This window comes from Podarcis cretensis, assembly GCF_951804945.1.
Source record: "Podarcis cretensis genome assembly, chromosome: 14".
Lineage (NCBI taxonomy): Eukaryota > Metazoa > Chordata > Lepidosauria > Squamata > Lacertidae > Podarcis > Podarcis cretensis.
The window spans coordinates 4381318-4408307 of record NC_137183.1 but is presented as its reverse complement, the minus strand read 5'-3'; the positions used below and the strand labels follow the sequence as shown (position 1 = coordinate 4408307).

The following is a 26990-nucleotide window of genomic DNA, read 5'->3' as shown; positions in this document are numbered from 1 at the left end:
CAATGTTTACATTCCACAGAGTTACTGCTGGAGGTTTCCCACGGGAAAGGGAAGCTGGATGTGACGTACACTGGTTTCCTGTTTTTCACTGTTCTTTGCAGTTCAGTGTGATTCTCTCTGAGCTTCAGAGGAGAGAGGATGCAGTTTTCTGCTCCGGCAGAGACAAGATGGTTTTCTGTAATCTACCAGCTTTGAAATGTAAATAAAGCGATATAGAGCATGTTGGCACGTATTCCTCATCATTCCGCTGTGCACTTGGATGCTACAAATCAACATTCTGGTTATCGGGCCCAGAAGACGCAGTCATTGGAATTCCGGAAAAAGGATCGGAATGCAGAGGGACGGATCGGACGCTATCTGTTCTGCGCGTCAAGATGATTGATGAGGTATGTGCTACTGCTCCGGGCAGCCTGCCAGCTTCTATTTAATGGCTTTATGGCTGGACTTTGAACTTTTATGTCCGTTTGCCGGGAACAGGCAGCGGCTATGGCTATGTTGGCGAAATCGAAAGTAACTTTTACAAGGGCTGTAGCAGCTGTAGAAGTGACGCAGCATGATTAAGGCAGCAGAGAGAAAGCACTTTTGAACTTGCCTTTGGAATGAGGCTTGAAGCAGCAGAGATGCAGCTTGCATAAAGCAGCTTGTTTAAAGCAGCAGAGATGACGCAGAAGGCTAATGCCAGAGTCATGATGGCCCTTCAGGATGCTTGTGGGATTCCCAAGCTCAATAAGAAAAATTATACGGACTGGGTTACCTATGCAGAGGCTATTCTGCGGAAAGAGGGTCTGTTTGAAGTTATTACAGACACCCCCCCAGCTCCAGTTACAGATGCATGGAAAGCTAAAGATTCCAAAGCAAGGGGAACTCTTACATTGATAGTATCCCCAGAAGAGCTCTGTCTATTGCGTGATAAGACCTCAGCCAGAGAAATTTGGGACGCTTTGAGGGAGGCACACTTGATGACAGAAGCTGGATCTTCTATGTTTTATTTTAACAAGCTGCATAAGATGGCTAGCTGCAGAAGGCTGGCTGATGCAAGTGGGGAATCTGAAGCCAATCAGCCACATGCTCAGCTCAGAGTAGCCTGTGATACTGCCATGATTCAGAATGAAGCAGATTGCCAGGGTGATAGCTGCATGGGAAAGGGGGAGTCTTCACAGACGTCATCCCAGAGTGCAGTGGAACCACCAGATGGCGCCAAAGCTTTGAAGGCAGTGAAATGCTACTCCTGTGGACGTCTAGGCCACATGAAGAGGGAATGCAAATATCCCAGGGCCAAGACAGAGCAGCGCAGCGGAAGCTCATCGCGTGGAAAAGGCCAGAGCAAAGGCAAAGGTCCGGTGTCCAGGACAACGCAGCACAAAGCAATGGTCTCACGCTTCACTCCAAAAGTTGCAGAGGTCCAGAAGACGTCTAGATCTTTCTTCGTTGTTGATTCAGCGGCAACCCACCACATGTGCAACGATAAGCGACTGTTCGTGTCTTTTACACCGCAGGAGGGTGCGATTCACCAGGCGGATGACCACACAATTCCCAGTAAAGGCTACGGAACTGTTGTTCTTCACAGTTTGGACTTATCGATACAGAATGTACTTTATGTCCCAGATGCCAAACATAATCTGCTCAGCGTTGGACAGCTGAATGAGCGGAACATTGACGTTTCCTTTAAGAACAAAAGGTGCATCATCACAAAGAAAAATGATTATGTATTGTATGCTGAATATGTTGATCGTTTGTATGTTTTGTATTATGATGATGTTGTGCAGGATGACACTTGTTGCATTGCAGGTTCTAACAAATGTTTGCATGCAGAATGCATTCATGATTTTCATCGAAAATTTGGACATTTGGGTTTTGAGGCAGTATCTAAAATGCCTGCCTTGGTTGAAGGTATGACTATTAAACCCTGCAGGTACCACATGAAGTGCAAGGCGTGCGCAGCAAACAAGGTGAAAATGGCTGCGAAAGGTAAGGTGTCTAGTAGGCAAGCTACAGAACCATACCAAATTGTTCATGCTGATTTGGTTGGACCACTAGCGCCCTCTTTGGGTGGTAATAGGTACTTCATGGTTCTCATTGATGCGTTTTCCAGGTATATTCATGTGTACAATCTCAAGCAGAAATCAGAGGCTTTTCCTAGGTTCAAGGAATTCTGTGCTTGGTTGGGAAATGTGCATGGTAAGAAGGTAAAAATTCTTTTCACAGATCGCGGGGGAGAATTCACTTCTCAGCAGTTTGAAGCTTTTCTGACTGAGAAAGGAATTCAACACGATTTGTCTAGTCCTCGCTCGCCATGGCAGAATGGACTTGCAGAACGAGCAAATCAGACATTGCTTCAAGGGTTAAAAACCTTGCTGCATGATGCAAATCTTCCAGAGAGTTATTGGGCCGAAGCTCTCTCATGTTTCACTTACAGTTATAATCGCAGGTTATCTTCAGCGATTGGTTGTACCCCCTATGAGAAGATGTTTGGCAAGAAGCCATACATCAAACACATGAGAATTTTTGGTTCTGACATGTGGGTTCACTCACCACAAAACTCCAAGTTAGACAAGCGTGGTTTGCATGGTATCTTTCTAGGTTATGAGAAAGGTTCTTACAGAATAAGGATGACTGACTCTAAGACCATTAAGCTCACAAGAAGTGTTGAGTACAATGCCAAGTGGGGGGAGAATGTGGGAATTTTCCAATGTTACCCTGATGACAGTGATGAGACTGAGGATAGTCAAAAGCAATCACAACCACCCACACCCACTGATGAAAGTTCTGATTCTGAGACTGAAAGTTCTGATTCTGAGTCTGAAACTGAATCGGGTGATTCAGAGGATTTCAAGAGTGCGAAAGCCTCTATGCGACCCTCTGAAAGCTCTGATCAAGAATTGGAGGAACCATTGTTCACAATAGGTCGCTTTTCTCCTAAGAAGGAAGAGGAGAGTGTTGAAGACCTAAGGCTAATTCGCAGGTCACAAAGAGCCACAAAAGGCAGACCTCCAAAGAGATTTGCTGATGAGTTTGCTAAGATAGCAGTAACAGCTGTTAAAAGCTCCAAGAAGGTATTTGAACCTTCAAGTTTCCAAGAAATCCAGGATTTGGATTCAAAGGAAGCTGAACCATGGTTAAATGCCATGAAGGCTGAGCTTGATTCCTTGGAAAGGAACAAAACATGGGAACTTGTTCCAGTAGTTCCAGGAATGAAACTGCTTGGAAGCAAATGGGTCTTCAAAGCGAAGACTGATCAAAATGGCAAGATAGTCAGACACAAAGCCAGATTGGTAGCCAGAGGTTTTGCACAGGTACCAGGTGAAGACTATCACGAGACCTACTCACCCACAGTGAGGTATGAGAGCATTAGGCTTATGCTCAAGCTAGCTGCAGAGGAGAATCTACACATTAGTCACCATGATGTGAATACAGCTTTTCTGTACGGATCTCTAGATGAATCACTTTATATGCTTCCACCTGATGGCGTACAGGTAAAACAGGGATTTGTTTGTGCTCTGAAAAAGTCCCTTTATGGTCTCAAACAAAGTGCACGGTGTTGGCACACAAAACTCACTGAAGTATTGATTTCTCTAGGTTTTAAGCAAGGGAAAGCTGATCCATGTGTATTTGTCAAAGAGGAGGGGCAAAAGAAACTGTATTGTTTGTTTTATGTTGATGATCTTTTATTCTTTTGGGATGATGTCACAATGTACAATAACGCCCTAGCTCAACTGAAAGAACACTTTGACATGAAAGATCTTGGTGAGGTAAACAACTACCTATCTCTGGAAATAGAGAGAGATCAAGATGGTAACATTCTAGTACACCAGTCACGGAAAATTGCTGATGTATTAGGCAAACTAAACCTGATGGATGCTAACCCTGTAGACACACCGATGACAACAGGTTATCAGGTAGATGACACTGAAGAAGCATTTTCTGACACTACACTGTACAGAAGTGTGCTAGGCAAGCTAAACTTCATTGCCAGATGTTCAAGACCAGACATTGCTGTTAGCTGTAATTTGCTAAGCAGACAAGTCAACAATCCTACTGTTAAGGATTGGAAAGCTCTGAAACGCATAGCGCGGTATTTGAAAGGCACTATGCATTACAGACTGAGATTTAACAATCAGAAGTCTGGTGGTCTTGAGATATTTGCAGATGCAAGTTTTGGAAGTGACACTACAGACAGGAAAAGTACGTCTGGAGTTTGCTATAGGTACAATCAGGCTCTATTTGATTGGTCATGCAAGAAGCAAACAACAGTTAGCTTAAGTACTTGTGAAGCTGAACTGAATGCACTGTCTTATTCACTTAAGGATTGTGAATGGTTGTTACAATTGTGCAAAGACATGAAAATTCCTGTCAAATGTCCAATCCAGGTTTACCAGGACAACAAAGCATGTTTGGCTTTGCTGAATTCTGAAGGTTGTAAGCAAAGCACGAAGCACTTGCAATTGAAGTTGCAACATGCTAGGGAACGTATTCAAAAGGGACTCGTAACGGTGTCCTATATGCCAGGTAATGAAATTCCTGCTGATGTATTGTCCAAGATTGTATCAAGGGATCAACACTGTACCTATGTGCAGAAGTTGGGTTTGTACTGATATTGTATGAACACGCTGCCCAGTGGTGTTCACAGAAAGGGGGAGGATGTTGGTTTCTGCTCTCTTCACTGTGCAGCGAAAGGCTTGTCACAAGACAATGTTTACATTCCACAGAGTTACTGCTGGAGGTTTCCCACGGGAAAGGGAAGCTGGATGTGACGTACACTGGTTTCCTGTTTTTCACTGTTCTTTGCAGTTCAGTGTGATTCTCTCTGAGCTTCAGAGGAGAGAGGATGCAGTTTTCTGCTCCGGCAGAGACAAGATGGTTTTCTGTAATCTACCAGCTTTGAAATGTAAATAAAGCGATATAGAGCATGTTGGCACGTATTCCTCATCATTCCGCTGTGCACTTGGATGCTACAAATCAACACATAGTACCCAAGTCCACCACTGTCTCTGTCCCAGAATATGACTACCTGGATCTCATTTTCTGCTGGCCCCTGACAGCCTCACAAAAGCTGTTAGAGCACTGCCCTTTTGGAATAGGGGATTGTTTACACGAGCCTGCCAACAAACCACCCTCCTATCAGGGGTGGACTTGGTCTTTCAGATTCTATCATGTGTCCCCCTGCCTCTCACCTTCCGTTCTGCTCAGTTCATGACATCATAGTTGTGACACCCTGCAGCATCCCTAAGCTTGGCACACAGTGCAGCGGAATCGCTCACACTGCCCTAAATCTGCCTCTGCTTCTGTGCTGGTGCATTTTCTCCTTGAAATCCCAAAGATGGGTTTTGGCAAACCTGCAGAGATTCTGTTAGCACAGACCAAGCTCTGATAGGCAAAGGTGTTTTTTTTTGGGGGGGGGGGGAGCTATCTGGTGGCTTTAAGATTTCTGAGTTGTTTAGTTTCGCTGATGGATCTCTAAAGCTGTTAGTGTCTCTAGGGTGCAGCAAGCTTTGCTTATTTTTTGTTAGATTTTTAAAGCTCTGAAGAGGACGGAGAAGGCATTATGTTGTTCTTGTAATACCTTGGCAAGTTATTCTGGAGTTGAAAGATTCTGGATGCAGGCTCTTGCAGCTGTGTGGCTGTAGAAAGGTAAAAGGTGAAGGACCCCGGGGCAGTTAAGTCCAGTCAAAGGCGACTTTGGGGTTGCGGCACTCATCTTGCTTTCAGGCTGAGGGAGCCAACGTTTGTCCACAGACAGCTTTCCGGGTCATGTGAGCAGCATGACTAAACCACTTCTGGGACAATGGAACACCGTGATGGAAGCCAGAGCTCACAGAAACACTGCTTACCTTCCTGCCACAGCGGTACCTATTTATCTATTTGCACTGGCATGCTTTCGAACTGCTAGGTTGGCAGAGGCTGGGACGGAGCAACAGGAGCTCACCATGTCATGGGGATTCGAACCGCCGACCTTCTGATTAGCAAGCCCAAGAAGCTCAGTGGTTTAGACTCCAGCGCCAGCCACGTGTGACTCCCTTGTCACGGGACAATCTAATCTTGGGTATAGATACACTTTCCTTTAGTATGACTTGATTCCCTTTGGAATTGTTTCTACTTATAAGGGAACAACTGCAGTGAAGGTGAAGAGACTTAATAGAATTCTGCATTTTGGTTAGAACATAGTGGGGAACTATGTGGAATGATAGTCAGCTCCTCCCAATAAGGCAGCCTTCACCAACCCGTAGTACAGAACATACTGTGTGGAGGGCACCAGACTGAGGAAGGCTGTGGTCAGGCATTACTTTTTGTTTTTTCCTTGGTGTTTTAAGTCTTTAGTTGCCTTGGCATCAGGAGCAGGTGTGCAGCTTGTGGGGGGACTTCTGGAGGCTTTGCTGTCAATTGAGGCTCAAGCAGCCTCAGTGGCATGGAGTGTCTTTCATCAGCTCCGGCAGGTGGCCCAGTTGTATCCCTTTCTGGGCAGGGATAACTTCTGTTGTATATGCTCTGGTAACCTCTAAACTAGATTACTGCAATGCTTTATAGATAGGCCTGCCTTTGACAATGGCTCAGAAACTGCAGCTGACCCAGAATTCAGTGGCCAGGTTGCTCACTGGGGCAAGATGGTCTGAACACATAGCACCAGTCCTGACCTGACTGCACTGGCTACCAGTTAGCCAGGCCCAGCCAAGTGCTGGTTTTGACCAGAAGGCCTTACATGGCTCAGGACTCAGGTGGCAGCACAAGACCACATTTTTAAATACTCTGCTTGAAAAACAAAAGCAGGTTCCCTTAAATGGGAAAACTAGCATTGGAAGGAGCAGGCTGGGCTTGAACCATTCTTCCTGCAGTGCTAGTTTTTTCACTTGCAAGGAGTCTAGCAGCCGTTGCTTACCTAGAAGCAATGCCTCCTGCAGCCTCAAGGAGCTCAGCTCCCTCTTTCTTTCTCAAGGTCCTTCACTCTAGCAAACATGACAGGAGCATAAAAAAATCAAAGATCTATATTTTCCAGCTCCATATAACATGACTGAGCTTCTTTTAACAGTGGTATAACTCCCCAGCTGGTGGCTCTTTAAAAAGAGATGCTCTTGACAGCAGCTCTTGCTTAATGTAATGGGCACACTTCCATTACATTAGTTAATTATTACCCTTTTGGGTACACATGTGTGCGAACACAGACACACCATATTGGAAGATCTCAAGTGTGTGTGGTTGCCACTCTAGAGGAATGGCATGTTCTGTTAAAAGAACCTGCAGGATCAGGCCAATGGCTCATCTAGTCCAGCAACCAGATGACTGTGGGAAACCAGCAAGCAGGAATCTCCCCTCCTGTTGTTTCCAGCAATTCAGAAGGAGTGCTGCCTCCAGCTATTGAGACAGAGCATAGACAATGTGGCTAGCAGCCATCAAAGCTGCCTCTTTTTTGTCTAATCCTCTTTTAGAGCCACCCACATTGGCGGCCATCACTACCTCCTGTGGGAATGAGTTCCATAGTCTAACTATGTGTTGCACGAACAAGTTCTTCTTCCAGCATTCGTGTTCATTTGAGCTCACAAGTCCTAGTGGGAGGAGAGAGAGAGAATTTTTCCTCTGTCCACTTTTCCCATGCATAGTTGTGTAATTTTTTATCATGCCACCTCTTGCTCACCCTTACTCTGAAGTCCCAAATGTGTTTTACGTAGTTGCAGGAGAATACCCAATGAGCCACAGGGGTCCCCCCCCCAGTCTCCCTCCTCCCCCCAGTCTCTCCCCTCCCCCCAGCCCCCTGCCCCCCCCCCCCCGTGATGCAGTCACTGACTTAGGAGCTGAAACTTGGCAGGCATCCTGTCCACCTTAATGCTTTCTGCAGTTTGTAAGCAATGAGCCGAGAGCAGAGGAGAGCAGGCAGCAGAGCAGGCTCTGCTCTTTGAACTTCAGTTTCTTTATTGTTTTCCCTTCCTGCTTCCAGAGCTGGTCTTTAAGTGTGAAAGAAACACCATGCAGCGTTTGGCTCTGCTAATTAGGCAGCTTCTTTCACTGACTCTGGAAAAAATATTTGGCCAACACTTGCAGTCTCATGGTCCTTTGGCCCAGCAAATATTGATTCAATTCCTCTGTGATTTTTCCAGAATGAAAAGGCTTTGTTTTCAAAGCGTTGAAGAGAACCTTTTCCAGCTTTGTTCGGTTGCGTGGAGGCCAACAAAACTCGAGGTAGTTAGCTCAATCTGTGATTGGCTCTGGCTCTGCCTGTCATTAGTTATTTCTCTGTCATTAGATATTTCTCAGTGTAGATAATACTAAGCTAGGTGGACTCTGACTCTTTATAAGGCTGCTTCCTATGTTCCTAAGCTCTTTAGACAGCAATTATCCTGTGTCTGGGCACCTGTTTTAATTGCCTATCAAGGGGGAACCTTTGTCCAATCTTCCTGACAGATCTGCTGCCGTGTGGGAGTTGTAGGCTATCAAGTCAGCCACATTTTTGCCGCTGTTGTTGGATGGAAAACACCAAAGTCACAGGCAGCGGAAGACCAAATGAGTGTCCTTTAAAACGAAGGGAAAGAGGAAATGAAACAGATGCATCTTTGAAAATGAACACACAAAAATCAGATGAAAAGTTTTCTATTGCATGTCACTGTCAAGGAGTGAGAAAAATGAGGTATGTCTAGATCTACTGGGAGACCTTAAAGTGTTTTACAGTAGATCAGCAAGGATTTCTGACTTCCAGGGTTTTTTTTTTTTCAGAATACTAGCAACAAGATAACTCCACAGTAAATTATACTGCTAAAACAAAGTTTTACCTATGTCTGCCTGGCTTTGATTGTGCACAAAATCCCCAGACCCTTTGCTAAGGGAGGTGAGTCAATCTAAATGCAGGGATCTATTCTTCTGTCACCTTAATTTCCCCCTTGCTCCCACCCCTTTTATATAAAAAAATTAGGATGACAGAAGCAGGGATCCCTGCATTCGACCCACTCACCTCCTTCAATTAAGACTGTTACACTATTATGGAGCATTTGAACAGTGGCATATAATTATACAATGATTTTATAATTTTAATTTGTAGTTACACATAATTGTGAATTCAAACTGCATAGTAGTAAGAGCAGAGTATAATTTCACATTATTCATTTTCCCCTTTCTTGCTCGTTTGCTTCATAATCACTAATTACCCCTTTGCAGCAACTCTGGTGCAATTCAGCAGGCATGTTCTGAGAAGCTTCTCTTTGGAGAGATTCTAAAGCAAGCAGCTCCTAAAAGCTTTGAATCTCCCAAGAACATGGAGTTCTGAGCCTGTCCTGTGCCTGCAGACTTCTGCTTTTTGAGAGCACAAAAAAAAAGTCTGTCCAGTGCTTCCAGAGGAAACAAAGTCCTCAAAAGGAATTAAAACCCTCCAACCTCAACAAACAGCAATAGATTGTGGTTGTTGGCAATCGTGCACTGCTGTGGAAGATTTGCAAAAGATAATTGTAAGCAGAGCTGCATGAGCTTTCAGTTAGTTATTTAGTCCACTGATATCCTGACTTTCTATCAATAGTACCCAAGGTGATTTACAAACTAACAGCTACACTATTCACAGTATGAACAATAAAAGCAATAAACTATGGATGCTCACAGAGTTCTCTGCAGATTTATTCCCAGATTTCACAGTTCAGAATTTCTTGGATGTGAAACTGATGTACTGGGCATTCCCCCACCCCACTCTGATTTCATTTCTTAATTTTGTCTAGGGTGGTTTGTGGGCTTTTTTTCATTCATTGTAGCTTTCCATTCTTCCCATTTGTTCACGCCTCTTATCCTGGTACATTGTGGATCCACTGTATGGATCTGTGTTCAGCTAGGGAAGAAGAAACCTGACAGTTTGTGTTTACCTCAGTTTCTCGTTTACAAAAAGAATAACACAATAAAACAATCAATAAAAAATTTAAAACAGCTATCAAAAAGTAAAAGATAATTAAAATCAACAATAAGCTAAAACCAGATAAAAACACACATCAGCATACTACATATCTCAGCAGGCTTGTCTAAACAAAAAAGTTTTTCAGCAGCTACCAAAAAGAACACAGTGAAGGTAACTGCCTGGTGTCAATAGGGCGGGAGTTCGCTCTCCTACAAACATGAAACCACTATTATGTGGCACTATGGTTCACAGATTTTAGATGTTCCTCTGGTTCAGTGGGAATGCAGGAGTGGAATGCAGGTCAGAGTGAATCCACAATGAAGAGTCAAAAAAGAGGAATGGGTTTAATCAGCTCAACTTTGAAACAAACACGCAAACACAAACAGCTGTGAAGGACACTGCAATAAACAAAGATTTCTTGCAGAAGACAAAAGCCTTCACAGCTTTCCTGAGCACTTAAATGGCGTTGACCATTGTTTCCCCAGCGGAAGGGGTCCAAGGGTGTACCAGGCGTAGAAAGTACTACGAAAGGGGGTAATGGGGGGAACAGCTTCTTTTAAAGAGGCCCCTGATGCCCCCCTCTTCACTGTTAAATACCATGGGGTCTGCATTGGGGGCCCTTTGCACCAAACTGGGAGTTCACCAGCAATGTCACTGGCTGGCTTTCAGTGCAGCCCATAGGCGCCGACTCCATGGGGCCTGAGGGGGCCCGAGCCCCCTCAAAAATTCGTTTGGGGGGGCTCTGCCCCCCCAATAATTTAAGAAAAACAAAGCCACTCCCAATCTAAAGAGGGGGTGGGGTTGCGGGCTCTTGACCCATCAACAATCTCGCGGGGCTGGCGTCAGCCCCGCGAGAAGCGGGGATTCCCCCTAGCTCATTAATATTCACCGCCCACGGCGGCAGCCAATCGGCTGCCGCAAAGGGCGGGCCCTCACAGGTTCACTTAAGGTCGGGGCAGCCCGGGGCTCGCCCCTTTCGTTCCCCCAGCAGCAGCGGTTTGGAGGTCTTGGGCCCCCCCAATATTTTTTATAAGTCGGTATGGGCCCCCGCCCCCTCAATATTTTTTATAAGTCGGCGCCCCTGGTGCAGCCACGTTTCTCTACATGTTACAAAGGGTGTTGTGTCTGACTGCAGTTCTGATCACAGAACATTTTCAAGGTGAAATCCAGACATTGCTTTCTGTGGTCAAGTGCAGAGCCCTTAACCTCTGCTGCTTAATGAGTACAGCGCTAATTTTCTTATCACATCAGCGGAAATGACAGGCTCCTCTGAATCTGCCTGTTTCCTAATTTAATGCACTAGCTTTTGCAGGCCATTGGAGCAGGGGGGAAGGTGAATATGGGGCAGAAGGATGGCCTTGCTTTTTCTCCAGTGCATTTGAGCAGATGAGTAACACCAGGCTGGGCTCCTGGATCTCCCCACAAACCCACCACAGACTTTACACTCACCCAGTAGTTCACTTCTAGCAAATGAGATGCCTGGAAATACCTGATATGTTTGGACTCTTGCAGTTACTCAGTGAGGAGGGACAGTAGCACTCTGTACCAACTCAGGGGCACTGTAGTCCATTCTCACTTTGCATGTCTTGAGGCAAGTCTTAGCGTTGAAAGCAGATGCCACTGCTAAAGCCTCTGGCACAAACAGGAGGCTAAAGAAATGGTCTTGGTACTCTCCTTACTTCCCGCATGATGGGGTGAGGAACAGATGCATCTATCAATTTCGGTTCTCTCAGTTTCACACTTTTTAAATCTTAAATTCAGTTCTCCACATTTCTACAGCAATTTGCTTTTAAAAGAAAAAGAAAAAAGATCCTCATGAAAATTCTTCAGTGATCAGGTGCTAATTTCTCCAGATAAACACATTTTTGTATGAAGTTTTGACTATGAGACACATGTTTTGCAAGCAGTTATTCCTAAAAGGAATCATTCTGGTGTGCTATTTTGACTAATACATAATTTTCTGTACCCACTTTCCCTTAACTTATGCATTTTTGTAAATATCGATTGGCTGAAGAATGGTATAGTAAATTTCAGAGAAGTGCAAATTTCGGAGGATGACTGTGCTTCGGTTTTCATTTTGTTTCAGAAAATGCAAATTGGATAAATGTGTCTTTAAACGAGAATTGAATCAGGTTCCTCCCCCATCCCTGCTGGTGGCTGCCCAGCTTCATTATCTTCCCATGGCACTAAAAAGATAATGTAACAGACACAATGTCATTATAAGTTATACATCAGGGATGAGGAACCTGCAGCCCTCTAGTCCAGGCTTCCTCAACCTTGGCCCTCCAGATGTTTTGAGACTACAATTCCCATCATCCCTGACCACTGGTCCTGCTAGCTAGGGATCATGGGAGTTGTAGGCCAAAAACATCTGGAGAGCTGAGGTTGAGGAAGCCTGCTCTAGTCAGTGCTGGACTACAACTCCCACCATCCTCAGCCAATTGGCCCTTGCTGGGTGGGGCTGATAGGAACTGGAATCTCATAGCATTATGAGAGAAGGACCACACCAATTTTATTGATAATACATTGGAAACAAAAAGAAAGAATTCCTAGCAGTGCTTGATTTATAACATAGAACAAAACTACTGCATAATATTGTTACAAAAGTTGAGTGCCTCTTCGTCTCTCTGTTGAGAGCCCATGGGGTTCCTAGAACTCACCCAGGGTCTGTGGTCTCCTTTGGAGAATTGAGAAATGGCAGGGACTGTCATAGCTTTAAGAAATATGGTTTATTCACCCATTTATACCTTCAGTCTGCGTGGAGGGACTTCTGATCTTGCAGCATGGTCATCTCAAGAGGGGCTTGTATCCTACAGCAGTGCAGCCCTGGAATCCAAGGCATCTCTCCCAGTCAGCCTGCAGCCTGCCTGCCCAAGATGGATCCCCCAACCTTCTTCCTGCTTCTTCTTCTCAGCAACCAATGCTCAAAACACTCTTTTCCAGTTACCTCACACCCAGTTACCCTGCCAATGTCCCAAACCCAGCCTCTCTTCACACCTCAGGGTAAGGGGGGGAGACAGGTCTCTTTCCTTGCCAATGGCACTTGCTTGGCCAGGTCGTTTTGCATAGGCTAGCCCAGGAATTTCTCTGCAGCTTGTCTTCTGCCTTCATATCCCAAATAATAAAAATCCTACCAATTATTAATTTCTAGAGTTGGGGGGGGGGTTGGGGGGGTCTCCCTTCCCAAAACTATACCAATATGACCATAGGATTCCAGAAAGTATAAAACATTGCAGCTACAGAAGAACATGAATCATTCCCAAATTATAATTATAAACAAGCTTCTTACATATGTACCTTAAGTATTCAAACTCCATGAGAAGTGTGAGCTTGCAGTATAACTTGATGGTCTTGCTCTCATTTTGAAAAGGTATCTATACATATTCTGCAATTATTATTTTTATTTGATACTATACCGTACTGCACTGAAATGTTTAAATATTGATTTGATTGTCCTTGACTCTTCTCACTCCGCTTGCCATCCTCTCCTGCCACACCCTTTGAGAATGGGAATGGAGCCGTGGTTCCCTTTTCTGAACCTTTTCCAATTGCACAATATCCTTTCCAAGGTGAGGTGACCCAAACTGTACACAGTACTCCAAATGCGGTCGCACCATAGATTTGCACACCGACATTATGATGTCGGCATTTGCTTTCCCACTGTTCAATTTCTTTCCTAAAGACAGGATAGAGGATAGAGCAGAGCGGGGGGGGGGGCTACACTACTGGGACCCCCTGTCTTGATCTGACCAACCCCTCCATTATGTCTTTTGGGGCTCATGACAATATGGGGCTGGATTCTGCTTAAAAAGGACCAGGGATGCAAGACTGTTTCCTGCCCCCCTTTTTTTCTTTTCATTTTTTCTTTTCATTTTCCTTTTGTCTAAAGTCGTTCAAAGTAAAAGAGAAAGTGTTGCGCCAGATACAATGAATCAAATTGCAGGCAAGGCCGGCTGGGTGGGTTGATTCCCCTCAGGAAGTTGCACATTTTACAGCCAGGTAGCTCTGTGCAGAATCTAGCACAGGCTAAATGAATTGTTCCCATTAGGGAGCTGTGTCCGTTGAAGGAGCTTCTGTTCTTTGAATGTCACTGGGAAGAAAACGTCCACAGCTTGTACAGAGGGCGTTCACCACGCGTGGCAATATTTTACTGTCACTGGTGCTGCTGCCTCCATAAAATGATGGCTACCAGGAGGATTAAGAATTTAGACGTGCACGCACACACACAAATGTCCTGGAAGAAGGAGGCTGATGGTTTTGGTAGGGTAAAGTACAACCACCCAGCGGGGAATCTCAATGTCAGAGTCTCTTTGGTGGTTTAAATGTTGCGACTTTCAATAGGGCACCTTTAAGCCATACCTGGTACCCTCAAGATCCTTTTGGATCAGCTGGGGTTGATGGGAGTTGTGTTGATGACTCATCCAGTGTGATGCATCAGCAGAGGACACAGAGGCCCAGCAGAGTCTTCAGAGATTTCCTGCCCCCAGCAGTTCTTCCAGAGCCCCCGGTTAAGGAGGGGGAACTCCTCTCCTGCACAGTTCAAAGTAAGAAAGTATTGTCTCCAGACACAAGACAAAGCTAAGCACTACTATTTACTATATACAGTTCTTCTGGTCTTTGAAAATATGTAAGTACAGAGAGATCCACTAACACTATCACCATGCTAACTAACGCTGCTGCAAAAACCCGCAGCATCTTCCCCTGACTGTCAAAGATTCAGAAGTAAACCCTGACATGCAAACAGTACAGCATCAGAACATGCAACAGGACTTATTATACATGAAAGCATATCTCCTGAACAAATGGGAGAGTAAATGACTCAGCATACACTTGGCCTTACTGGTGTTGCTATAGTAACCCAGTGCACCTGACACCCTTATCTCAGAACGTCCTCAAGTCATGAGACCACACACTGTAACATTTAACCCATTGTTCACATTACACAAACAAGTTGTAGTCCAAAACACCCAGAGGATACCAGAGTGGGGAAGGCCAGCTTCATCAGTCCCCTCAGAAAGCCAGGTGAGCAGGTGAACATCTCATGACCCAAGCGCCAGAATTCATGATGTGTTGTGGGAAGGTGGCATCTTGGTCACAGCTGCACTTTTACCACTGAGCACTAGAAAACAGTTAAAGGGACATGGGGCATGGTAAAATGTAAAATAAAATAAATACAAAATTAAGGATCTTTTAAAGAGTTCTTTGATGCCTGGAATCTGTTGTCATCTGTCCTTGCAACCTTCTGCATAATTTATCCCCCTTTGGCATGAACTACAAGCATTAGTGTCCATTAACACCTCCCCTCCAAATATATATGTATATATAAAGGACTAAAATGACTTGGAGCACTTTGAGTAATATAGGCTGATGATGATTAATAATAGTCTTTTTGTCCTGAGCAAGGGCATGTTTTCATTGTGCCCTCAGTTTGGGTTTCAGCCCACCAAGGAGGGCTCCTTGAGTTTTCGCTTTTGTGATCCACAGAACTGCTCTTGTAAATCAGCCCTTTGCAAACCTTGGAAAGAACACCTGAGCCTGGCTACTGTAGACCCCTTTTCGTTTGTTGCTTGGCAGGGGTGAGGAACCTGTTGCTGCACTTCAGCTCCCAGTGGCCCCAGAAATCAACAAGATCCAGGGGTGGGGGGCACAGGATTTCCCATCCTCTTTGAATCAACTGGTTCTCCAACGTATTGTTTCCTACACCCCAATCTCAGAGTGGCAAGAGATTTCAGGGGTTCCTGTGTTTACCCAGGGTTGGGTTTCCTTGGAATGGCCAATAGAGACTGTGATTTCTTTAGGCTATATAGTTTTATTTACACAGATATACAACCTTACCATAGGTTGGAAGGCTCACAACATTGATGCTCCATGAAATCTTGCTTCCCCATTAGGTTTCCAGGGAAACCCCAAACTCAGCTTTGGGTTCAGCACAGAGCAATACATGCCTTTGTGTCTCTAGCTTCCAGCATCAGCCAAAACTTTCACAAACAGCTCTCCCACGTGCAACACGTTTCTTGGCCTACTGTTCTCCTTCCTAGCATGATATGGCATCCAGCCAAGTATAGAGGTGGAAAGCTCACCCATTTATCTCTATGGAAACCCATTAGACATGTAAATGGTAGTACTTAAATGGCCAGCCAAGTTAACAAAGAAGCTGGTCTCACTGTTTAGCAAATTTCCTCTCATAGGTTCTTACTCACATACACAGGATCACAGATTTGGAAGGGACCCACCAGTGTCATCCAGACTGCCCCCCCCCGGTGTATAACACTATGGCTTTTCTAAACTCCTCTCTTAGTGGTCTAAGTCCAACCCTGCAGAGATCCAGATATTTGAGTGCAACCCCAGCATGTTGATTCAGAAGTAAATCCTATTGAATTGCTAGGGTTGCAGCCTCAGTCTCTTAACCTGAGAAGGCCTGATCCTGTAACCCCTACTGTGTGTGGCTCTAGTTTCTCTCCTCTTCTCCCCTATATTTTTTTCTATGGTGGGGTGATTAAAAAGGACACAATGATCCTGTGCTCTGTTTCCAGTTCTGGATCCCTTTGGATTTTTCTGTTGAGCATCTCCCCATCTGTGTACATGCCAGTCTATTCTTCCTCTTTGCCAGGCTCCCTGTGAGCTCTGGAGTGCCACCCACCATCTTAATTGCAGGCTTCCAATGCTGCTAAAAGTGAAACAGAAGGTGTGAGTTAGCAGGAAACACAGTGGAGTCTGGGAGGCAGTTGTTATTCAGACTCTTGTATACCATGTCAGGCAAAAGATGGAGAGTAGATATTTGAAGGAGCAATCCCCCTTCAGTCAGAAAACATATTTTAATACCCAGAAAGCTCAGGTGTCTGCACATATGTTGGTGATTTAAAAAAAACCATGAGAACTGACTGGCTCATTCTTACTCAAAAGCCCATCTAGACCACCATACTGTCTCCAACAAGCCAGTGTGCTCCACCAGGACACTTACTAGTGGGTCCCATTTCCAATAAATGTCCCAGAACTGCACTGTGTCAGAGGCATTTTGGAAGGGGGGGGGGAATAGCAGCTGGTGGCAAACACTGCTGGTGGCATAAGGGTTGATTTGGTGGCAGCAGCAGAAGAATCATAGACTTGTTGGGTTGGTAGGTACCCCCCCCACACACACAAAGGGTTATCCTGCAATCCAGGAATCACAACTACAGAATCCAACCTCTGTTTAGAAACCTCCAAAGAAGGAGAACCCACCAACTTCCGAGCCAGTCGGTTCCACTGTTGAGCAGCTCTTGCCATCAGAATGTTTAGCTGGGACCTCCTTTATTGTAATTTGAATCCATCAGTTTGGGTCCTGCCCTTTGGAGCAGCAGAAAGCAAGCTTGCTCCCTGTGATAGCCCTTCCAATATTTGAAGATAGCCATCCTGTCACCAAGGAGAGATGGAAAGCTATGTGGCAACCATTCCACACGGAGACTATTTGGTGACTTCTCCCTGTTACACACCCGTTTCAGCACCTGAAAATGTGTGGCCATTTTTGATCAGTCCTAAGCGCTAGCTGTGGGGGGCAGTGGAGGACAGGAGTGCCTGGCGTTCTCTGGTCCATGGGGTCACGAAGAGTCGGACACGACTAAACGACTAAACAACAACAACAAAACGCTAGCTAGCTGTGTCATAAGTAATTTTAGACTATGTGATGCTTAGGCCAGAATATGACCCCAATTTTATACCTTTTATACAGCATATATGATGGAAATGTTGAACTCAGTGGGACTTACTTTTGAGTAGAAGTGCATAAGACTGAACTTAGGCATTTTTGTGTGTGCATGTCTTTATTTTAAAGTGAAAAATTGAATAGCATGGCTAGCGCTTTTTGAAGTTGCTTAGCAAAGGTCAAGAAATGACGTCTTTAAATGAAACTGTGACTTTTCTGGGGAGTGGAATGTCCTGTTGTTGTTGTTGTTGTTGTTGTTGTTGTTGTTGTTGTTGTTGAAGTGGTAGTAAATGTCACCATATGTATATTGTATGGGGAAGAACCCTGATAGATTTTCTGTGCAAAACAAAATAGTTGCTCACAACAGATTATTCTGTGCTCTAAGAAGTTAATCAGCCTCAGATATATACACATATATATTTGCATTGATCAGTAATGTCAGATGCAAATGCCCAAAAGATTGATTGTGCGATATTGAAACATTTGCTCAGTGATAGACGTGGCCGTGTTATGTTCTGGTATTTTCATGACATTTCCTTTTGCTTTGCTCTGAACACTTGCTCGCTGATGTCAGGGAGTTGGTCTGAATTAGCAAGACGACATGGATCCTTTTGCTGATAACAGTGTGATGAGAACTGTGTGCTTTGAGCAGCACAGATTGCATGGAAGTGATTGCAGGAGCTTAGTCTTGAATGCAAACACTGAAATGTCATTTATATATAATCAGGGCCTATTGGTTTAAAGCAACTTTCCCATTTTTGCAGCTTACATTTTTGAACAAGTATGCATGCTAACAGGTTACTATAACAAATCTAATTTGTCTGTTTGCAACAAAATAGAGTTTTGTTCACTTTAGAAGTATATTCAAAGATTGAAAAAAAATGCATGAAAACATGGATATTGCATGCTATCTGCATGCCATTATATATGCTTAGAGATGAGAGACAGATTTCTGCTTGAGTCTCTTTGAACACATGCAAGGAGATTAAAAAAGATGATTTCTTAAAATTATGTATGGCATAGAAAAAAGTAGACAGAGAAAAGTATCTCCTTCTCTCCTAATGGTAGAACTGATGGACATCCAACAAAGCTGAACTTTGGAAGATTTTGGACAGATAAAAGGAAGTACTTCTTCACACAGTGTAGAGTTAAACAAAGGAACTTGCTTCCACAGGAGGCAGTAATGGCCACCAACTTGAAGAGCTTTAAAACAGGATTAGATGAAGGAGGAAGCTAGCAGTGGCTACTAGCCACAATGGCTATGCTTTGCCTCCATGGCCAGAGGCAGTAATACTTCTGAATGCCAGTTCACACAGGAACAGACCCTCCCAGTGTCCCTATTTTCCAGGGACACTCCTGGATTTACAGAAGTCATGGGCTAGTGTTACATACAAGCCATACTATTCTGAGCACTATGAAGAGAACTATCAGATGTGGCCTCTGGCAGGAAGACATATAGTTTTTGGTGTCATCCTATTCTCCCCAGCTTCTGGGTGTTTTTGTTTTTCTAAAAACTTTATTTTAAACTAGTGGTTCTCAAAAGAATACCGTCAGACCTTCCAAGTACCTCTACTTTCCAAGGACAGTCCCGGATTTACAGAAGCCATCCCAGTTTCTGATTTGATCCTGGAATGTCCCACTTTTCCTTAGGATGTCCCTATTTTCATCAGAGAAATGTTGGAGGGTATGTGACCCCCTGAGCCACCTGAAGGCAGTCCTGTATAGGGAAGTTTTTAGATGTTTAATGTTATATTATGTTTATATATATATCGGAAGCTGCTCAGAGTGGCTGGAGCAACCCAGTCAGATGGGCAGGGTATTAGAGAATAAAATTGTTGTTGTTGTTGTTGAATAGGACGTCCCTATTTTCATCGGAGAAATGTTGGAGGGTATGCAGGAGGGGAGAGAGCTGTTGTGCTTGAATCCTGCTTGCCAGTTTCCCACAGACACCTGGCTGAGCTTGAGTTCTGCTTGTGGGTTTCCACTATGAGATCAGGATGCTGCACAAGATGAGTCCTTGGCCTGATCCAGTTGGCTCTCCTTATGTTCTTATTTGCTTGCTTGCTTGTTTCATGAATGGCTTCCTGTGAAACACCTCAAAGCAATATAACAATAAAAGCATCAACAATAAAAAAATTATATAAAACCATGTCGTCTAGAAAAACAAAAGAATTTCCAAACTACAGAGATAGAGTTGGATGAAAATCCCCACTTCTATAAGTTGCTTGTGGAAAGAGAAAGATGGCATGAAAGTTAAACCTGCAATCCTAGGTGAACTTATTTGGAAGGAAGATCTGAATTTGTGTGCTTAGGATTGGGCTAAAACTGGCAAGAGGTGGCAGTATCTGGGCAAAATAGCTTTTCTACCAGAGATGGAAAGTTGCAGTCCAGGCTGTCTGATTGTTCCATACAGGCAATTTCCCCACTCACAAGCATTCAAGTCGTGCACAACGACACAGGCACAGTTTTCATCACTGGCAGGGGTGGGGCAGGGGTTTAACGGGGACTGAATGGGGCAGGGGCAGAATGGGGGAATCCCTGCTCATGTATGTCCCGCTGACATACGCAGCAGCCGAGAACAAAACCCCAACATAAGTGATGATTCCCTGCACATTGCCAAGGAGTTGAAGGGCCTAAAACAAGAACTCCCAGAAAAGCTTGGTGGACAACGCTTCTGTGTTTCTAATCATCTTTTGGTCCCTGTGTTCAAGAAAATAGAAAAGTTGCATCCCTTGTTGCCTAACTTAAAGTTTAACTTCAGAAGTCAGATTCGTTGGCTCCTAGTTCTGTCTCTTACACAGGAAGGTAGCCTTGAAAAATGGTCCTGACTGAGTTTCAGGAAATTAAGTATTGGGTTTCCATAGGTTAAGCCCTGTTAGTCTGTTGCAGCAAAGGGTTCTAGGAGCCTTGGGGCACCTGAAAGAGTAACATTTATTATGGCATAAGTTTTCATCAATTGCAGAACATCAGAGTCAGTGGAGTAAGTGAAACCTTATAAACTGCTTAGTCTTTAAGATGTCACAAAGGTCTGTTGTATAGGGTTTGCTTGAGTCAAGTCTTTTTAAACAGTTTTTTAAAAGGCATATTAAAATGGGATTTTTTAATATATAAAAAATACTTAAAGAAATATCACCTGAAATGCTGTTGGGAAGTGGCTACATCCATGGTCATTTTGTTCAGATGTGGCTTTCTCTGTCCTGTGTTCCTTACTGAAGTGCATGGAATATTTTTAGTGGTCTGAACTCGTTATACAAACATCTCAGCTCGGAATACAAATGAACTGATTCCTGATGCTGAGTGCTTACAAAAAGGATAACCTTACGTTCAGTTCTTCATTGTGGTGTGCTGGGTATGGACCTGACCTGTAATCCTTGTTGAACTGTTAAGTTCCCTAGTGATCTTGGATCCAGTTGACCCACCTCATAAGGCCATTTGAGGTCAAAGTGGGATATAAACCCTTAGTATGTCATCTTATGCTGCTTGGATGAGGGCATGGGATACTGATGTGTTGGCTCCTTTTTTATTATTATTGAGAGACAGGGGCAGAGGAAGGGGGGTACAGTGGGGGGTTCCGCCCCAGGTGTCACCACTAAGGGGAGTGACAAAATGCTGGGCGGCACTCACCGCAGGGCTTGCAGCGTGCCTGAGCCACGCGTCTCTCCTGGGAGTGACTCAGTGGCTTTGGCGCCTGCAGGCTCCATGCTGTGTCAAACAGTCCACCTGCCGCCTCCCCCTCAGCTGTAGGGCGGATGTGGCAGGAGGCAGGCAGACTCCTTGGAGGCCCCGCAGAGCATTCTGCCCCGGCTGCCCCCGCGGGTGGTTGGCCTCGCCCCTGGGTGCCAGGCTTGCGTGCTGTCCCAGGCACCTGATCAGCTTGCTCTGCTGCTGCTCCCTGTGTGACTTCAGGCCAATCACTGCCTCCCAGACTAATCTGCCTCACAGGGTTATTGTGGGGAGTAAATGAGGACAGAGGAGACCCTTCATGGCACCTCAAGCTCATGGGTGTGGGGGAGATGGGATATAAACCCAACAAAATATGATAATAAATGAATAAAAACTTTCTCCTTTGGCTTGCTGCCAGAGTTTCCATTCTTGGTGTGTGAAGAAATAGACAACGTAAGAAGCAAAAGCTTTAATTAGTCTCAAAGGTGCTATTGGGTTTAGTTTTTTAATGACTGCCCTCTATGGCTAGTGGGATGGTCCCAATCAGTTTGCTAACAGTGACTCTCCTCTCTTTCCCTCTAGGTATTTCTGTAACAAAGAAGACCCACACATGTAAGTAAGGCTTTCTGATTTGGTCACTTTCTCTTATGCACAGGACAATTGCATTGGTGTGATGATGAGTGTTGCCTTTTTGCAGGGTCCTCCATTAACCAATAGGCTTGGAGGGCAGGGGAGCTGGAAAGGTGGCGGAGCTCTTGCTTGCTCCATAGGGGACCAAAGAGCTTATAAAAGGCAGAGGATATGCAGGAATTCTGGTAGACCCAGGACTTGGGGAGAAATTCCTACAAGAGCTTCTTATCTCCAAGGCAGTTCCATCTTTGAGAAACAGAGAGTGATATGGACATAACTGTGGGATTTAGGCAAGGCATTTGAGGAGTCTCAGCAACTGCTTAGGATTAGGAATTGGAAGTGTCATAATTTCATTTCTATGCTTGACAAATGCAACCTGAAGTAAGAGGAAATAATTGCTATTTTTCTGGTGTGAGGCAGAACAATGCCCACGTTAATCTTTGCTGTGCTAAGTCTCTGCCCTCTCTGCTAGCCCGGTGACTTTTTTTACCGCAAGTTCTTGTGGGCTTCTGTCAGTTGGGAGGCTTCGGTTGGAAATAATGAAGTGACATTTGCTGTTCACCATGCACATGCTGCACAATAAGCTTAATAACTTTAAATTACCTTCCAGTCTTCATTATTTCAGAGATAAGTCTGAAAGAGGGATGGCAAAATCCTAAGGTTCAAATTACAAAAGTCCCAAATCAAGTTAAAATAAGCCCAAGTGGATTTGCACCACCAGTCACTTCCAAGGACATTATCGTTGGAAACTTCCCAAAATTGGAAATGAAATGATGGTGGATCTGCTCTTGTTTCATGACTCTCTTAGCTGTTATTGCCTTTTCAACAGAGTAAAACAGCTGTAAAGACATTGCAGAAATGGGTTATCACTCAGACTGTGCCTCCATCCCAGAAAAGCTTATCAACAGACTTGTCAGGATACTAAAACTCGCTTGGTGCAATGCCATCAGAGATGTGCCATCTGATTCTAGACTCTCCATCAGTGTAAATGGGCAATCTCATTTCCTCAGCATTCATGAAACTGTTTAAATGATGTCTCAATCAAAGGAGTGTCACATTGCTTGTTAAAGTCGCTTTTTGTGGCCATAGTCTGCATTTTAAAGCTCTGTGTCCGAGCATCCTTTTATTTTACTTTTTTTGCTCCACAGCTTTCCTTGTGAAAACTCACTCTTTAAAGCTCATTTTGAGCAAACATCAATCCACAGGAAACCCATTTGCTCTGATTCAAATTTAAAGAGCAGGTTTTCATGGGGAAAACTCAGGGCAAAACAAAAAGCGATTGGACATGGAGCATTAAAGGGTGGACCTCTGCCTGGAAAGAATGAGGCAAAAGGAAAGTGTGGATAAGCCCTAAGCAGCTGAGACTCTTGCAAGCTCCTCACAAACCCACCACTACCACTTGCCTTTCAACTTTTGTACGTTCTGCTCTGTTCTACTTCCTGCTGTGGAGCAAACATGAAATCCAGCTGCCGTTTCCCCAGATGAGGAAGGCTGGAGTTTGGAGCAGACTGGTCAGGTGTTGCTCAGCAATGAATTAGCTCAGACTGGAAGCTTTAGTACAGGCATTGGAGGACGTCACCCCTTCCAGACTCTGCATCACGCCTCAACCCAAGCAAGTGCTTCCATGCGCTTCCTCCTCCTCCTCCTCCCAAATAGCCTCACAGATACTTTCCCAGCAGCTTCAACATTCCTGCCTGACTCACCAGCTCCTCTGCTCTGGAGAGGAGAGACTGGTGACTGGAGCTTAAAGCCAGCCAGAAACCCAAGGAGTTGGTGTGGTGATCTCCAGTCCTGGGGCAGAACTGTCCAGATTTGATGATTCCTCACTGGCTGTATGGAGATCTGCTGGAGGGTCCTGCTCCCCTTGTTCCTCCTCTGAGGTGAACTCAAATTTGAAGCAGGGTTGATCTCAGGCATCTGCTTATTATTGTAGGGCAAGGAAAAGGGCAGAAGAGAAGACCAGCAGGAGCACTGAGAGCAGAATCCATGACCATTTTAGCTCCCTGTGTTTCCTTGGAAGGAAGCACCATCAATTCAGTGGAAGTTGCTTTCACATAAGTTGCTAAGAACTGAAGCTATTGGAGGTGGAGGAACTCAAAGTGCTCAGTGCAGTCGGTAAAAAATTGCAGCGCCAAACCAAGTTACCACTTACCTTAATGTCATCATGCTGCATGTGCCCCTAACAGTGACGGCCAGTAGTGCAGAGTTCCTTGCATGATGATGTCACAGTATGGGCTGAGTCTCCTTCCCCTCAGCAGCTGCACTGAGCATGACCTGCATTTTTTATTTGAGCAGATTCACCTCAAAGCAAAGCAGCCTTGACTTGAGTGTTGCATTGAACTATTGTCAGTAAACTCCTGTGTCTTGAGCCACTGAAGCCCCATCCAAATATATAGAACAGTATAAAGAATAATATTAGGAGGTATTGAGAATGGAGGAGGTGAGTTCACGAGTGGGAGGAAGGGGTAAGTAATTTGGTTGGTGGGAAGAATCAGATATATCAATAGCTTAATGATGAGCATAATGACTACCAACTGAACCTGCACACTAAGGAGCAGTCCATCTCTGAATGCCAGTCGCTGGGGTGCAACAGTAGGAAAGGGCTCTTGCATTCCTGTCCTGCTTGTGCGCTTCCCAGAGGCTTCTTCTGTTGGGGATCACAGTGGCAAGCAGGATGGTGGGCTAGACAGACCGTTGGCCTTTTCTTTCATTAACATTCAAATAAACCTGCAGAGTTGATTCCAGGCTCGTATTTCCAGGTGGCTCAGAATAAATCTGAGAGCCTCTCCTGTTTTGACTTTGGGGTGTGAAGTCAAGGGAGGCTTTTTAGTTTTTTGTTTTAAAGCGTGCACATCCCACTTTCCTCCAAAAGTCAGAACTTTGCTGGAGTGATAGTTAACGGTGTGTGGCTGTTAGCCCCACTGCCTCTGGAGAACTGGAGAAAACTGAATCCTGTCCCCCGAGGCCAATGAAATAGCTGTTTGGTCCCTCGTGTGTTTCTGCCTAATAACTTAACCGGGCAGCCTGGAGGTCCCTTGGGGGCTTCTCTGCAAGACTGCTCCCTCTCTTTGCTAAGATTGCTTATTAAAAATGATTTTATAATGAAGTTGCCTCAAATAGCAGCAAGTTTCTTGCTTGTCCTTGAAGCACTGTTTGCCCTGGTAAAATAATCCTCGAGACAACCATGCTCTCTCTCTCTCCTTTGCTTGGTTCAAACTTTTTTATAAACTACTATATTACAATTGATTTTTTTTCCCCTTGGCGGGAGGGAAGGAACACCTGTTCCTCGCCAGCTGTTTAGAAGAGTTGAAATTCCTCCAGTAGCCATTAAAGTGAAACGTGTCTTATTTGTCTTTCATCCATAAGCCAGCCATCTATCACCCTTTGTTCCTTCCTCTGACATGCCAGCTGAGTTCTAGCTTTAATGGCTGGCTGGCTGGCATGTACTGCCTCTCCGTCTTGAGTCAGGCATAGGCAACAGGGTGCCCTCCAGATGCAACTGGACCAGCACGCCCCTCAATCCTGACCATGGGCTGTGCTGGCTGCAGCTGATTAGAGGCGGAGTCCCACAAAATCCAGTGGGCACTGAATTGGCTGCCTCTGCCTCAAGTGGTGGATCACTTGAAGTAACATGGCTGCTTCTGCATGGCCACAGACAGGTCAAGCTCACGGTGCACTAGATTCACCCAACCATTACCTTGCCCCTTGAATGGTGGCCAGCAACCAGTATCTTCATGGTGTGAATTTTCAACAGACTCCAAATGCTCCCCAACTCTGCTTAAAATAACTTCTCCTGTATTTGCAAACACATGAAGTGAGTTAATTTGCCCACGGCCATAACATCCAAGACCTAATTCAGAATGTCCACAAATGCCTCACAATTTGTAACTTCTTTGCCACATAACTGAGGTATCTCCAACTTGAGTTGTAATAAGCGGAAGGACCTGGGCAGTCAAGGGCACACAGGAGCCCATAGATCTCAGCTTGTTAGAGGTGTCACATAATACCTGTTCCGCATTTGTACGAACTCAGTCTTTTAGTGTGGCAGCACCCACACTTTGGAACTCCCTGCCTATTGAGATCAAGCAGGCATCTTCACTCTCCTGTCTTCGGCACCGGCTACAAACGTTTAGCAAGTTGATGAGAGTTTTAGTTTGTTTTTAGTTTACTGTTGTATAAACTTTTTGAAAGTCTTAAATAATTGTTATTCATTCTTCTTAGTGATAATTTTATTCTTTTATCTTTTTGCAAACCGCTTGGAAGTTGTTGTTTTTACAATCAAGAGGTGTATAAATTTTATGAAATAAATATATAAATAAACTTAATCCTCTGAGAAACAAGTTAAAAGCCTTCCTTTTTCTGGCATGCTTTGGAAGTTGAGTCAGCTCACACACCTATTTTTGTCCTCTGAATTTGGTTTAGTACATTTATCTATTAATGGTTCTGTGTGATATTATTTGAGCTTGTATTCCTTGATGGTTGCCGTCTTATGTTGAATGGCCATTTGCTTTCATGCTAATTTCATAGCAAATTGTGGGTGGGAACTTTGGTTGTTTGTGATCACAAATGCCTTTTCACACTCCAGGTTCGGGAAACTCTTTGGGCAGCACAAACACACAGACACCCCACAGTGAGCCGACCCTCTTGCTGATCAGGTGTGGGCCCTCAGCAGATGCCCTTGGCGCTGATCTGGTTCACAAATTATGCCCAGCAAAACTGGGTTGGCCTCATTGATCAGGCTATGGAAACCAATCCCAGCTTTCTGACGAGCGTACCAGATGGATGGGGTATAAATAATATATTATTATTATTATTATTATTATTATTATTATTATTATTACCTGTAGGAAACTCACCATTTTGTTTTTTGACACCTTCAGACATTAAACCTACATAGCTTGACAGGTGAAGAGACTCTAATATGGTCGAGGAAAGGACTGGTGTTTCCCTTCCTCCCTCCCTCCCTCCCTCCTCGCACCTGGCCTTTAACTAGCATCCACTAAGCTGGGCCATTTTATCCTGCAGGGTCAGCGTCTGCATTTGCCTCCCATGGGATACGCCGGCATCTAATCCACCTGTGAGTTGAGAATGCTCAGTGCCGTAATCCAGAGCTTGTAAAGCTCGCTCTTCTTAATCTGTGAGGGAATCGCCACATTGAGAACGGCA

General features: G+C 44.6%; 1 protein-coding gene across 3 annotated transcripts in view; it reads left to right on the top strand.

Annotated features, from left to right (window-relative positions):
- RORA (RAR related orphan receptor A) overlaps positions 1 to 26990 on the top strand; it is a 384947-nt gene that overhangs the window by 232349 nt on the left and 125608 nt on the right. For all 3 annotated transcript variants that reach the window (XM_079953332.1, XM_079953331.1, XM_079953334.1), the window contains exon 2: positions 21777 to 21806. In XM_079953332.1, coding sequence (XP_079809458.1) covers positions 21777 to 21806 — 30 coding nt within the window. The remainder of the gene's footprint in view (positions 1 to 21776; positions 21807 to 26990) is intronic.